Raw genomic sequence first — 13084 nt, forward strand, 5'->3', positions numbered from 1 at the left:
GTCTCCTGTATAGCTCTATCTTACCAATTAGCTAACAAAGTTTTACAGGGAAAACCACGTGCACATTCCACTAGAGGGATAGCTTCTACCACAGCTCTCCTTCGCAACATTCCGATATCTGAGATTTGCAAGGCGGCTACATGGCGCTCAGGACATACCTTTACCCACCATTACTGCCTAGATTCAGATGCACAGGCAGATGCCCAAGTGGGGCAGGCCTCTTTGAGGAATTTGTTTGCATAACTGCATTTTAAATGTGAAATGGGTACATTTTTTTCTGTGTACTTAGTTGCTCATCCACGAGACTTTGGGTATGGGCTTGCTAATCTATTCATAAATTATGACTATTGATGAGCGTCCCCTGGATGAGAAGGATTAGTTACTTACCTGTAATCCTAGTTCTCATCCAGGGGACATATCAGTCATAAGCGACCCACCAACCTCCCCGGACGAGTATTACTTAGAAGTGTTTTGTTTAATGATTACGGATCTGCACAGGTGCTTAGGCACCTCCAAAAAGAACTGACCCTACTGTCACCTGTGGTGCATCATGGGAGCAAGGGGTCTCCTGCAGGTCTTAAAGGCACGGTACCCTTACTCTAATGCCTTGAAGGCAAGGTGCCAGTATTTTCTTGTTTCTTAGTATTCTGCTGCAGCCTACTGGCAAATGCCTGCAATTACAGGTTTTCTCTATGGCAATAAAGCATTGGTTGTATGACAAATGTTTACTGCTCCTGCTTTTCCTTATGGTTTGGGAAGGTGCGGTGTCTACAATGCAAACCTATGTAATTTTCAGCTTCTTTTTTTCCAAGTTAGAAGTATTTTAGGCTGTGGTTATATGTTTCACATATGCATATTTATGTATATGTATGTATTTTCTATATGCTCCGGGATCCCGCACATGGGCGGGAATTATTCATAGATTATGAATTTGAGGAGTACACCCCTGGATGAGAACTAGGATTACAGGTAAGTAACTAATCCTTATGGTCATATAAAATTCTGACAACTCTGCACTTCCATTGAACTGGCCTCCTGTGTTCGGAATAGCCCCATATCAGTAGAGAGTAACATATCTGTGTGTTTAGTTTGACACAGTCATAGAGAACACCATCACCTAACTTGTTAAGTTTAAAACAGTGCTCCCTTTACAACTGAATCTTAATACTGAACTCATGAGGCCTACTACTATTGAGGGATGTCGTCTTTGAAATTCCTTTTACCATCTGTCAGCTTTTCCCACTTTACAATCTTTCTTGATCACTTCTTGACACCCGTGCAGCCGATGTGAACGCTGCCACGGGATAGGAAATCGCCATTACCGTCATCAGCGAGCGAGCCTGTTGTCAGGCCACGCCCACTTCACAAGGCCACACCCTCCTTACAAGGCCACGCCCCGCCCCCCGACTACTTAAAGAGCTGACTACCAGCCCTCTTCTGATCCTGTACTCCTGAGGCACAGCCGGGAGCTTTTGTTCGTGAAAACTGTATTTTTTAAAACTGTGTGTTGAATTGATTTTAATAATTACGCACTTTTCCCTCACCTGCTAGTCCGGTAGGGGCACTTATTCTCACTTCTTGACACCCGTGCAGCCGATGTGAACGCTGCCACGGGATAGGAAATCGCCATTACCGCCATCAACGAGCGAGCCTGTTGTCTGGCCACGCCCACTTCACAAGGCCACGCCCTCCTTACAAGGCTCGCCCCCCCCCGACTACTTAAAGAGCTGACTACCAGCCCTCTTCTGATCCTGTACTCCTGAGGCACAGCCGGGAGCTTTTGTTCGTGAAAACTGTATTTTTTAAAACTGTGTGTTGAATTGATTTTAATAATTACGCACTTTTCCCTCACCTGCTAGTCCGGTAGGGGCACTTATTCTCACTTCTTGACACCCGTGCAGCCGATGTGAACGCTGCCACGGGATAGGAAATCGCCATTACCGCCATCAGCGAGCGAGCCTGTTGTCAGGCCACGCCCACTTCACAAGGCCACGCCCTCCTTACAAGGCAACGCCCCCCCCGACTACTTAAAGAGCTGACTACCAGCCCTCTTCTGATCCTGTACTCCTGAGGCACAGCCGGGAGCTTTTGTTCGTGAAAACTGTATTTTTTAAAACTGTGTGTTGAATTGATTTTAATAATTACGCACTTTTCCCTCACCTGCTAGTCCGGTTGGGGCACTTATTCTCACTTCTTGACACCCGTGCAGCCGATGTGGACGCTGCCACGGGATAGGAAATCGCCATTACCGCCATCAGCGAGCGAGCCTGTTGTCAGGCCACGCCCACTTCACAAGGCCACGCCCTCCTTACAAGGCCACGCCCCCCCGACTACTTAAAGAGCTGACTACCAGCCCTCTTCTGATCCTGTACTCCTGAAGCACAGCCGGGAGCTTTTGTTCGTGAAAACTGTATTTTTTAAAACTGTGTGTTGAATTGATTTGAATAATTACGCACTTTTCCCTCACCTGCTCGTCTGGTTGGGGCACTTATTCTCACTTCTTGACACCCGTGCAGCCAATGTGAACGCTGCCACGGGATAGGAAATCGCCATTACCGCCATCAGCGAGCGAGCCTGTTGTCAGGCCACGCCCACTTCACAAGGCCACGCCCAAATCCCTGTATAGAAACATGTGCAGCACTCGTACGCGCAGCGGACGGGCGCAGCGGGTGCGCCGTCAGCGCACCGAAGGCGCGCCTAAGGCAAGCCCGTCTGGGCCCGTCCGGGCCCGGACGGTCCCAGGCCCAGTCACCATGCCCATTTCTCCCAGGAGTTACTCTGCCTATACTCGAGACATGCTTCTGGCTCTGAACACACAAAAACATCCTACCTGAAATTACACCTATATGGGCGATAACCCATTCACCGGCTGCAGTCTCTGCAATCCACCCTGCGCAGAAACAGAACGCGGTGGCCTACAATTAGGCCTCCTGAACTGCAGGTCGCTTGTCAAACACGCCCACGAGTTAAACCTCCTGATCTCAGACCACGCCATGGACATTTTGTTTCTCACTGAAACATGGCTCACTCCTAACAACGGCCCTGATATTTTCAACGCACTCCCTCCGGGCTACCAAATCTGCTCACTGAATAGACCGTGTGGCAGAGGAGGTGGTTTAGCTATAATACATAAAGATCCCCTCATCTGCAGAATCTTGGATGGCAACATCAAAGACTGCGAAAGCTGCCACTTCACCATTCAAATCTCGCCAGAAACATCTCTGTCGGGGCTGCTTGTATACCGCCCCCCCCGACCAACTTGCTGAGTTCCCCAGCAAGCTCATTGACCATGTCACCCTTGAGGCCACGACTTCTTCTAACTACCTCTTATTAGGGGACCTCAATCTTCACTTTCTGGACCCAGCCGACACTCCCGCAGCCGAACTACTACTGGACCTCTCCTTCATTGGTCTCTGCTTAAAGAATCCACAGGCCACCCACGACAAAGGACAGTTACTAGATCCGATCTTTACAAACATTCAAGACCTAAATACCCGCGCACACCTCCCTCTCCCCTGGACTGACCACTTCCTGATCCCCTTCGAATGGCACATCGATACTCCCCCACCCCAACTGCCCAAAATCAGAACCCTTATCAGGCGCTGGCACAAACTTGTCCCTGAAGAATGGGTAGCCAAACTCAGGGAAGATACCCCCCCACCCCCCACTCAAAACCCCATTATTGCCGACATTGAATTTAATACATGGCTCACCCAATCACTGGATTGCCTCCTACCGCGATCCAGCACCCTTAAACGTACCAAGAGAGTCAACCCCTCCCCCTGGTACACCCCTGAACTGAACCTCTTACGGAAGGAATGCAAGAGAACTGAACACGCATGGAGAAAAGACAAGTCAGCAGACAAGAAAGACACGTTCCGGTCTTCCGTAAAAACCTATAAACTCGCGCTCCATAAAACCAAGAGCTCATTTTACGAAGATAGAATTAAAAACTCATCCTGCTCCGCTCAGGAAACTTTTTCCATTCTAAAAGAACTTCTCCATGCCCCAGATCCCCCTGCGAAACCCCTGGACCCTAAAGCCGCGGAAAGTAAATGCATCAAACTGGCTACTTTTTTCGACGAGAAAATCCAAAATATTCTCGCATCACTACCACCCTTTGACGCCGGTTGCACAAGCGGGGACCCCCCCAACGCTCCCCCTGGTCACAGTCTTCCCCCTGACACCCCAACACTCCATCTCGATACCTTCGGCCCAGTATCCACTGAAGAGGTAGCCGCGACGCTTGCCACAATCAAAAGTGGCTCCCCCAGCGACCCGGTTCCACTGCGCTTCCTAAAAAAAGTGTCCGCCACCGTTATCCCTCCTCTCACGTCCCTCATCAATGCCTCTCTAATGCAGGGAGTAGTCCCTCCTGGCTGGAAAGCGGCTGTGGTCAAAGGTATTCTGAAAAAACCTTCACTGGACCCTCAGGATCTAGCCAACTACAGGCCAATCTCCCTCCTCCCAGGAAACAGCAAAATCACGGAGAAACTAGTGAATAAAAAGCTATCACTATTCCTAGAAAGTAACAACTTACTTAGGAACTCCCAGACAGGCTTCCGCCCAGGCCAGGGCACTGACACCGCCCTCCTGGCGGCAGTGGAGAAGGCCAGAAGCATTCTAGACACAGGAGGATCAGTGGCAGTGATCCTCCTGGACCTCAGTGCGGCCTTCGACACTGTCAATCACCAGGTTTTAATCCAGCGTCTGAGAGACATTGGAGTGAGGGGCAGGGCCCTGAAGTGGCTCATGTCATTCCTCAATGGCCGCTCCTTCCAAGTTTGGGAGAATGACAGCCACTCCCCCGCGGTCCCCCTCCGCTGTGGAGTACCGCAGGGCTCATCACTTAGCCCAACGTTATTCAACGTTTACATGTCTCCATTGGAGGAATTGGTCACCCCGTTCGGAGTGACGATTATCAATTACGCCGACGACACCCAGCTGGTGGTGACCCTTTCACACCCTCATCAAGATCCTTCCGATCTCCACAGCTGTCTCACTGAAATCCACGGCTGGATGAACACCTCAGCACTGAAACTTAATGGGTCCAAGACCGAAATCCTGCTGCTTGGACAAAAAGGGCCCTCCCTGTCGGCCACCATCTGGCCCACCTGCTTAGGTGACCCCCTGCCCCCAAGGATGAGGTTAAGAGCCTAGGTGTATGGCTCGAGAAGGATCCGAGCTTCAGAACTCAGGCTAAAAAGACGGCGGGAATATGCTTTGGACTTCTCAGGGCATGCAGGAAGGTTCTCCCCCTGCTCCCCTCCACCTCCCGGAAACTACTGATCCAGGGCCTCATCTTGGCGAGGCTAGATTACAGCAATGCAATCTACTTGGGAGCCCCAGAAGCCACATTCAACACCCTGCAGAGAATTCAAAACGCCGCGGCCCGACTACTCACTAACACCCCGGCCAGATCATCGGCAAAGCCAGCATTGAAGCTTCTCCACTGGCTCCCAGTCAGAGAGAGGGTGGTCTTCAAGGCCCTCTGTCTGGCACATAAACTTCTTCACAACAAAGGTCCACCCATTCTCAACAACTTCATCATTCGCTACAAAGCTACCAGGGCACTCCGGTCCAACCACGAGAACTTCATCACTGTTCATAGAGTAAAAAAAGGCCGGTCCGGAGGCCGCCGCTTTTCGGTACAAACCGCAAAACGGTGGAATAGTCTCCCCCGGAAACTTAGGACCGAACCAAACCTCCTCCAGTTTAGGAAAGCAATGAAAACTCTCCTCTTCCCCTGATCTCCCCTTCCCTTCCGTTGCTGTTCCCTCCTGACTTCAGGTTCCAGCGCTGGGATGCTCAAGGGTTACTACGCGCTCTACAAAAACCTTAAATAAATAAATAAATAACTAAAGACAAAGCTGTTCAAAGAAACCTACAAGTCCTAATCAGATTCTATTGGGACATAGCACCCTTCTCCTTACTTTGGGACTGATCCTGGCATAGGTGCTAATCTAGCTCCTAGCTATGACTTTTTTTGAATGTGTGAATCTTCCTTTGAAAGCTTACTTTTGATGATCCAGCTTGTTCCATCCCATTCCCACCTGTGCTGCCATATGGTTTTGGTGACATGCAATCCTCATCTTCACCAAGGGACTGAGCCTCATCAGCCCTGGTCTGACCCTCCTGAAGAAACCCTCAGCAGACCCAAAGACGCTGGCCAACTACTGACAGATCTCCTTACTGGCCTACCCTGCTAAAGTTATGCAACAAATCATCAACAAGGAACTAGCCGACCACCTTAACAACTATACCTCCTCATCCCCACCTAATCCGGATTGCGTCAAACCACAGCACCTAGACTGCCTTTGTTGCTGCCACAGATGACATCCAACTGTTCGTGGACAGAGCAGACACCGCAGCACTCATCCTATCCGACATATCTGTCGATTTTGACACCGTCTTCCATTCTCATTTAATGTCACCACGAAGCCTGCATACAAGGACCCTCCCTACACTGGGCTCCCAATCAGTCATGGTTATCAGGGAAAGGGGGATAATAGTTCTGAAGTTACGCTGACTAGTATTGGCTTGCTGGCAGCATTGATTGCTTACCCTATGAGGGCAATACTCATATTCGGACAATTATGAAATATATTTAAGTAAGGTAGAGTAAGCAATTCTCAATATTAATAATAGACATGAGGTTTGATATTCCTTGAGTAAAATAGTGGTCAGAGGCTTAAGTACCAATTGTCACATCCGCAGTTGAAAACAAATGAAATCCTTTCTTTAATTGTGAGGCAGCAGAGAATATATGGCCAGGTGTACTAACATTAGCGTTTGCGATTACCAAATAGTGAATGTTTGGTGATTCGCTATTTGGTAACTACAAACACTAATGTACTAAAGTATATTTTACTCTTACTTTTTTCAATTCCTAGTGGGTCGCGAATAGACCTACCTCATGAATATTAATGTGCTAGGTCTCAGTTTACGACCCATTGGTAATCGCAAAAAACACAGGGATGATGAGTTAATGCGGTCAGCAGACCACCATGTCTGTGATTGCGCATATACAAACAATACCTTGCATAGCCTTGGGGCCTCCTACCTCGAGAGCAGCATCAATTTCCACAACCATACTAGAAGCCTCCGCTAAGCCGTCCTCTTCCTTACCCACGTTGCCTGCATATGCAAAGCAGCGAGTTGGAGGTAGCGCTTTCTCCTACCTTGCTCTAAAAGCCTGACTGACTTCCCCTTAATCTGTACAGTCCTAATTCACTGGAGTTTTTATGCAAGGACATTTCACACCATTTTCCAATTTATGTCAAATTCCCTTCACTGGCAGGTGCGTTTGTGAGCGTAGAACGCCAGAGCAGCTTTCAGAAAGGTCATTAATTGGTTCTGGACAGTCTGAGCCAGCTACTGAGGTTAGGATACTTTAATCTAGTTCATAGTCCAAGACTCAAGTCTATAAATGTGGGTGCATTGGTGGTCACAGGAAAATCTCAATCACAATTTGGCTAGATAATCTGAGTTGTAGTTGTGCAAGTATGGAACCTGATTATTCGTATGGTTTCTGTTTCAGATAACCTGTGGTTGCTGCAGCCATTTGCCAGCAGAGTGCCTCTCCTCAGTGGTCGCGCTATGAATGACATCACAGAGCGTCTGTCAGGTGATTCAGCTGAATATGTCTTTTTCCTCTTCCCTTACAAATGTGGCTTGTCTTTTTGAAAATCATTTTGCAGGAATAGTTACAAATGTACACTAAAATACATGGCACATGGGGCAAATTTCTAAGCCCCTATCACCACCGCAACGTCACTTTTAAAGACATTGTGGTGGCGATACGGGCTTCGCCTTATTTACAAGTCAGTGTTAAGCTACTTAATGCGTCCCTGTAAATAAGGCACCCTTTCACTGTATACTTAGCGTGAAAGGGGAGGACAATGGGTGTTACTGTGGGCGTTCCACTGCAACACCCATTGATTTTGACGCTGCCATATATTTACAAGGGTGGTGTAAATATGGGGCAGCGCCAAAAGTAAGACCAGGGAAAGCCTGGTCTTACCCTAGAAAAAAAAGGAGAAATGTTTAATTTCACCTTCTGTTTGCTGTTTCCATGTGTTCTGTGTTCTGCAGCACACATGTAAACAGCAAAACACCTTTGATTGTTTAAATGCAGGACGGTTTTGCAACTTCTGTGTGTGCTGCATTAAGCAGCGCACACAGAAGTTTCAAAATACCATTTCAGATTGTTTATGTGCAGGAGGGAATCTTCCTGCACATAAGCTATCATTCCTCTCAACGCAGGCACCCTTGCACTATAGTGCAAAGGTCCATGTGTTGGCGCTAGGCAGCTAAATGTAGCGCCAGCGCAAGGGGAAACTCAGGGCTGCACCATATACTTGTAAATATGGTGCAGCCCTGCATTTCTAAAGGGATGGAGCGTGTCGTTAGCCTTTTAGGTGTAACAACACACTTTGCCACTTTCCTTGTGATTATGCCCCGAAGTGCATCTGGGGGGGTTTAGAAATCTGTAATGGATTTGAAAGTGCAGAGCCTCCCCGATTGAGCTGGAAACCCTCTCTGAATTGAGGTTTCCTGTTTCCAGCGCACCTAGTACACACAGTGCAGTATTAGCTCTCCATGGGGTAAAGTGTGAAAAGAGCTGTTATTGTGTGACATACTGTGGGAGTTGACGAATCTGACTGCATGACCATTAAATCAATGGGGTTCACCCACAGAATCAAAGGACCTGGGTATGAATAGTATAAAGAAGGGTGGTCCTTGAATTTAATTGGAACAAAACTTATATGAATATCATTTGTTTCTTGGTAATGCGATTAAATCTGCATACATTGATTCAAGCAACATGGGGGAGATATATTCGAGTTGGTATTGGTTGTATGCACGTTAAATGCAAGAATAGACAGTACCCAAAAATTAGCAAGTTTAGTTTGTGAAAAGAAACATAGATTATAACCACACTCTGGGAGCTCTTTATATCAAAATTCACATATTTATTTACAACTTCATAAAACAATTTTAAACGGCGCAAAAGACTAAAAGGAAAATGTCTTCAGAGTGATTGATAAAATACTTGGAGAGAACGCAAAAAAATCAAGTCACTGTCTCCATAGTTCCTTAAATCCTGGCCCATATGTGGTCATGAATGCCTTCTGGTTATCCACTGATGCTCTTGGATGTGTAAGTGAGTAGTATGACATAAATCTACATGATTTTTCCTTACTAGCCACTCCTGACTGCCGATTTCTTACAACTTTTAGTGTAGTTTGCAGTCTTTGGTTAAAGCATATGTAATGTTATAGTGACTTCATGCCCAAGCATTCCACCTCTGTACTGAGGTGTATTTTTAAGAGGTTCCTTTTTCTTCTGTAAGTATATCTTGGGGGTAAACACCACATAAATATGGATATATTTAATCTTTCATGGCCCTGTGCTTCTCCACCTGAAGGAAACCTGAAATCTCACTTGTATAAGCATCCCTGTACACTAGGTGGTGGCTGACAATATTATGCTGTTTTGGACTTCAGAGTATGGAAGTCTGAAGATTACTCAAATCTTATCTGGTTTTATACTTCATATTATGTAAGTTTGAAGATAATGTGACTATTTATTTTAGAATTTCATTAAATTTGCTTTCCATCAAATGGCCGCAAAGAAGCAGATGATTCTGTGAAACGTGTTGGCGGTGCCATCAATCGTGACCTATCGTCTTATATATGAACAGAATGACTGGTTGGCTGTGAAATCAATTGTATTCCAGTGGCTGATAAATAATACAGCGACTAGAATAGAGAACACTAAAGGGGCGATTACGTGTCTAGCGGTCTGTGGACCGTCAGACTCGTGGGGGCGCACGGTGGTGTCCAGCCACCGTTTCACCGGTGGTCCGACCGCCTCATTACAATTTGGGCAGTCGGACCGCCCTGACACGGCGGCCAGGGAACCGCTGATCCCCGGAGGTGGCACAGAGGTCAGGAGGCTGCAATATGCTTGGTGGGACCGCAGCGGCCGGCCAAGCATATTACAAGTTTCCTCTACGCCGGCAGTGTCATGGTGGTTTCTCCTCCAGGTACACGGTGGTGGAGAAGAAACAAAGGGGGCACTATAGGGCCCCCTGAACCTCCTATGCTTGTGAATGCACACAGTGGGACATAACTTGTGCCCCTCTGTGTGCATGCTCAACAGTTCCTGCACTGCATGGACTTTCGAGTCCTTGCCATGCAGAAACCTTGTGAGGCGTTCCCATTGCGGTGCCTTTTTCAAAGGCAAGGCTGCCATTGAAAGAGGCACCACCCTCGGACTGCTATGCCACCCGCCCGCCAGACCACTTTAAAGTTGTAATCTGGCAGGTGGGTGGCGACGAGTCTCGGCAGTGTGCAGGTTTGAGGCAGTGGGATACAGCCCTACCCCACCCCGCTGAAACTCTTAATCAGGCCCTAAATATCGTAGTAATAGACTAACTTGAAGTGATGCAGTTGTGAAACCAGTTATACTCAGGAAGGTGACACTATAGAATGACATTTAAAAATGATGACAACTATTGATATACAATGCAGTTTTTAGTGTTTTTTTATCATAAAACTGTTTCATATATTTGTAATATAAGAATAAAATAAATGTTTCTTTCATATACAATATGAAAACTAGCGATGTTTGCTCCCCGTAATAAACACTTTACTTTTTTGTTTATATCTTGTTTGGAATACCGCCATTCTACCACGCTAATGCTGAGGAAGATATATTCTTTATTGTCAAGGATCCATTAATATGACATAAGTGTGATTTCTTTTGGAAAGGGTCAGCCCTAGGGGCCGCACTACTGGTATATCGTCCAACAGAAATATTGTGGGCAAAACATCAAGAAAGAAAATATTGTGCAGCTAAATATATGGAGGGAAGTATAGGTCTACAATACTTAATTCCACGTGTATGCACCTTTATTTATCTAGAACAAATGTCTGGTTGGCTTATTCATTCATATTTCTTTAGGCTACTTGTATGGTAGTAAATTTACCAGCGGTGCATTGATTAGCCAAGGTGCGTTTGATTATTCGACAAAGAACTGTAACTCAATGAGGATGTGTATTTCATAAAGGCTGACAATGACCTCTTTGTCCCTTCTTCCTTTCAGTTCTTGTCTCTGCTGTCTACCCACGGAAACCTCAGGCTGTCGAAAGGCACGTGCTCCCCATTCTCTGGTACTTCCTAAGCAACATGACTGGCAGCGGAGTGCTACCCGGAAAGACTGGCAACGTCAAGGCTGTTGTCTCCAAGCTCACAGAAACCCTCATGCATCAGATGGGAGACAGCTTAGAGGAATACGCCTCAAGTCAACCCCAGCATGTGGTAAAAGCACTTCAGGATCTGACAGGAAGAAAACTGTAGTGGAATAGCCGCATCTTTTCCAGTGAACCCTCTGATGACAACCATATTGAAACATGAGTGAACAGGCAATGGTGCATGAACAGTCTGGCAAGCACACTTGCAACCCCAAACACGGAGCACACAGGAAATGCATAGGATATACTGTTTTAGTTTACGGCAACGTTTAGCAGCGGTACTGTTAAAAACTTGGAAGCACCCCTATGTGCCAGTGAGGATGAGTGGATGCCAATCCACAGCCACCTCCATGCAAATGATGTATCTCCCCCACACACACAAAAAAATGAATGCTCGTGGTCTGTGAATTGCGTGGCCAATTTTACCACCAGGATCTATATAGTCTCTCTGTCACTAGAGCCATGAACACATTTGATTGTTAAGTATGAGACCTCTCACCCACCCCAAAGTGGCATGTTTCATCATATGGCCCCTCCTCCACAAAGTGCAAAAAACAGTGATGTGGGCTCTACCTCTCCAGCCAAGGTAGAGGAACACTTCAGGAGATGGTTCCCATTAGAACAATGTGAACAGAAAGGGGTGGGAGTGTGGAGAAGACTGAAAATTGGGCATTAAATGAAAAAAACTACCTCTTGGTGGATCTATAAACAATTTTGCTATATGTCCTCATGGAATAGGATTAAAAACTAAGGAGAGAACCTCAGTGGCCAGACTATTTTTAGATCAGTGGCCTTTCCACCCAGATCATTATCGATGACCAAGGAAAGACTTTTTAATAATTTCAACACATTCTCTTCATCTGTAGAAAAGAATCCTCTAGTTCAAAATGTACATACTGTATTATGAGTTAGAATTAAAATCCCATATTTTTGTAAGCTTTACTTGTTGCATGTGGTTTTTTAGGTGCTTGTTGTAAAATTAATATGACACACCAATTTGGATGTCTTTTTCAATGTCTAGCTTTCTTTCCACTTTCTTCTTGTAGAGAGCTCTCTATGCCATCACAGAGTACACTGAGAGACATATTTAGGAGCCCCTGTGCGACAAACACAAATTAAAAATAAGATGTATGAAGCCTCGCACGGCCACCTTGCGTTCCCCTGAGTGGCTCTATAAACTTTAGTTGCATTACTCTGCGCGAGTGAGGCATTTAAAGGGGCATTGCATGGGTGTTCCTATGCAACTCCCATGGATTGGGATGCATTCCCAGATTTACCAGAAGTGGTAGACCTGGGAATGCGCCAAAAACCCATGCCTCCCCAGGTGAGGCGTACGCGTAACAATGAGAAATATGTTTATTTCTCCTTGTGGTTCCTCTGTCTATGTGTGCTGCATTCTGCATCACACATAGAAAGGTACCCTTGCTCTATGGTGTAGGGTGCCTGGGTTGGCACTAGGCAGCTTAGTGTGCCAGCTTAGGGGAAAAGGCAGGAATGCGCTGTATCGACTTCAATACGACATATCCTGCCCATTGCGTGTCTCGCAGCGCAGTAAGATGACTTGCTGCGCTGCGTGACTTAACCATAAATATGGCTCTTAGTCCCCTGCAGACTTCTGGCAATGGCCATCTGCTTTTATTGATCGTTGCTCTGATGCTCCTGTTTAATTGAATAATTTTCCCTCATTTTATGAATCATTTCTTCCAATGCCTTTGGAATTCTCTTGGTTAAGTCTTCCAGTGAAAAAAAATCAGCTGTCAACCCAGAGGATCGACACAAAAGAATACTCATAAGCATAAAGACAGTCCATTTGCATTGCAAAA

At 46.4% G+C, this 13084-nt stretch overlaps 1 protein-coding gene across 3 annotated transcripts in view; it reads left to right on the top strand.

The window, feature by feature from the left end:
* TOGARAM2 (TOG array regulator of axonemal microtubules 2) overlaps positions 1-12203 on the top strand; it is a 477994-nt gene extending 465791 nt beyond the window's left edge. For all 3 annotated transcript variants that reach the window (XM_086926146.1, XM_086926144.1, XM_086926145.1), the window contains 2 exons: positions 7541-7627; positions 11114-12203. In XM_086926146.1, coding sequence (XP_086782272.1) covers positions 7541-7627; positions 11114-11367 — 341 coding nt within the window. In that variant the 3' untranslated portion in view covers positions 11368-12203. The remainder of the gene's footprint in view (positions 1-7540; positions 7628-11113) is intronic.
* Positions 12204-13084: the final 881 nt, after the last annotated feature.

This window comes from Lissotriton vulgaris, chromosome 6, assembly GCF_964263255.1.
Source record: "Lissotriton vulgaris chromosome 6, aLisVul1.2, whole genome shotgun sequence".
Classification (NCBI taxonomy): Eukaryota; Metazoa; Chordata; class Amphibia; order Caudata; family Salamandridae; genus Lissotriton; species Lissotriton vulgaris.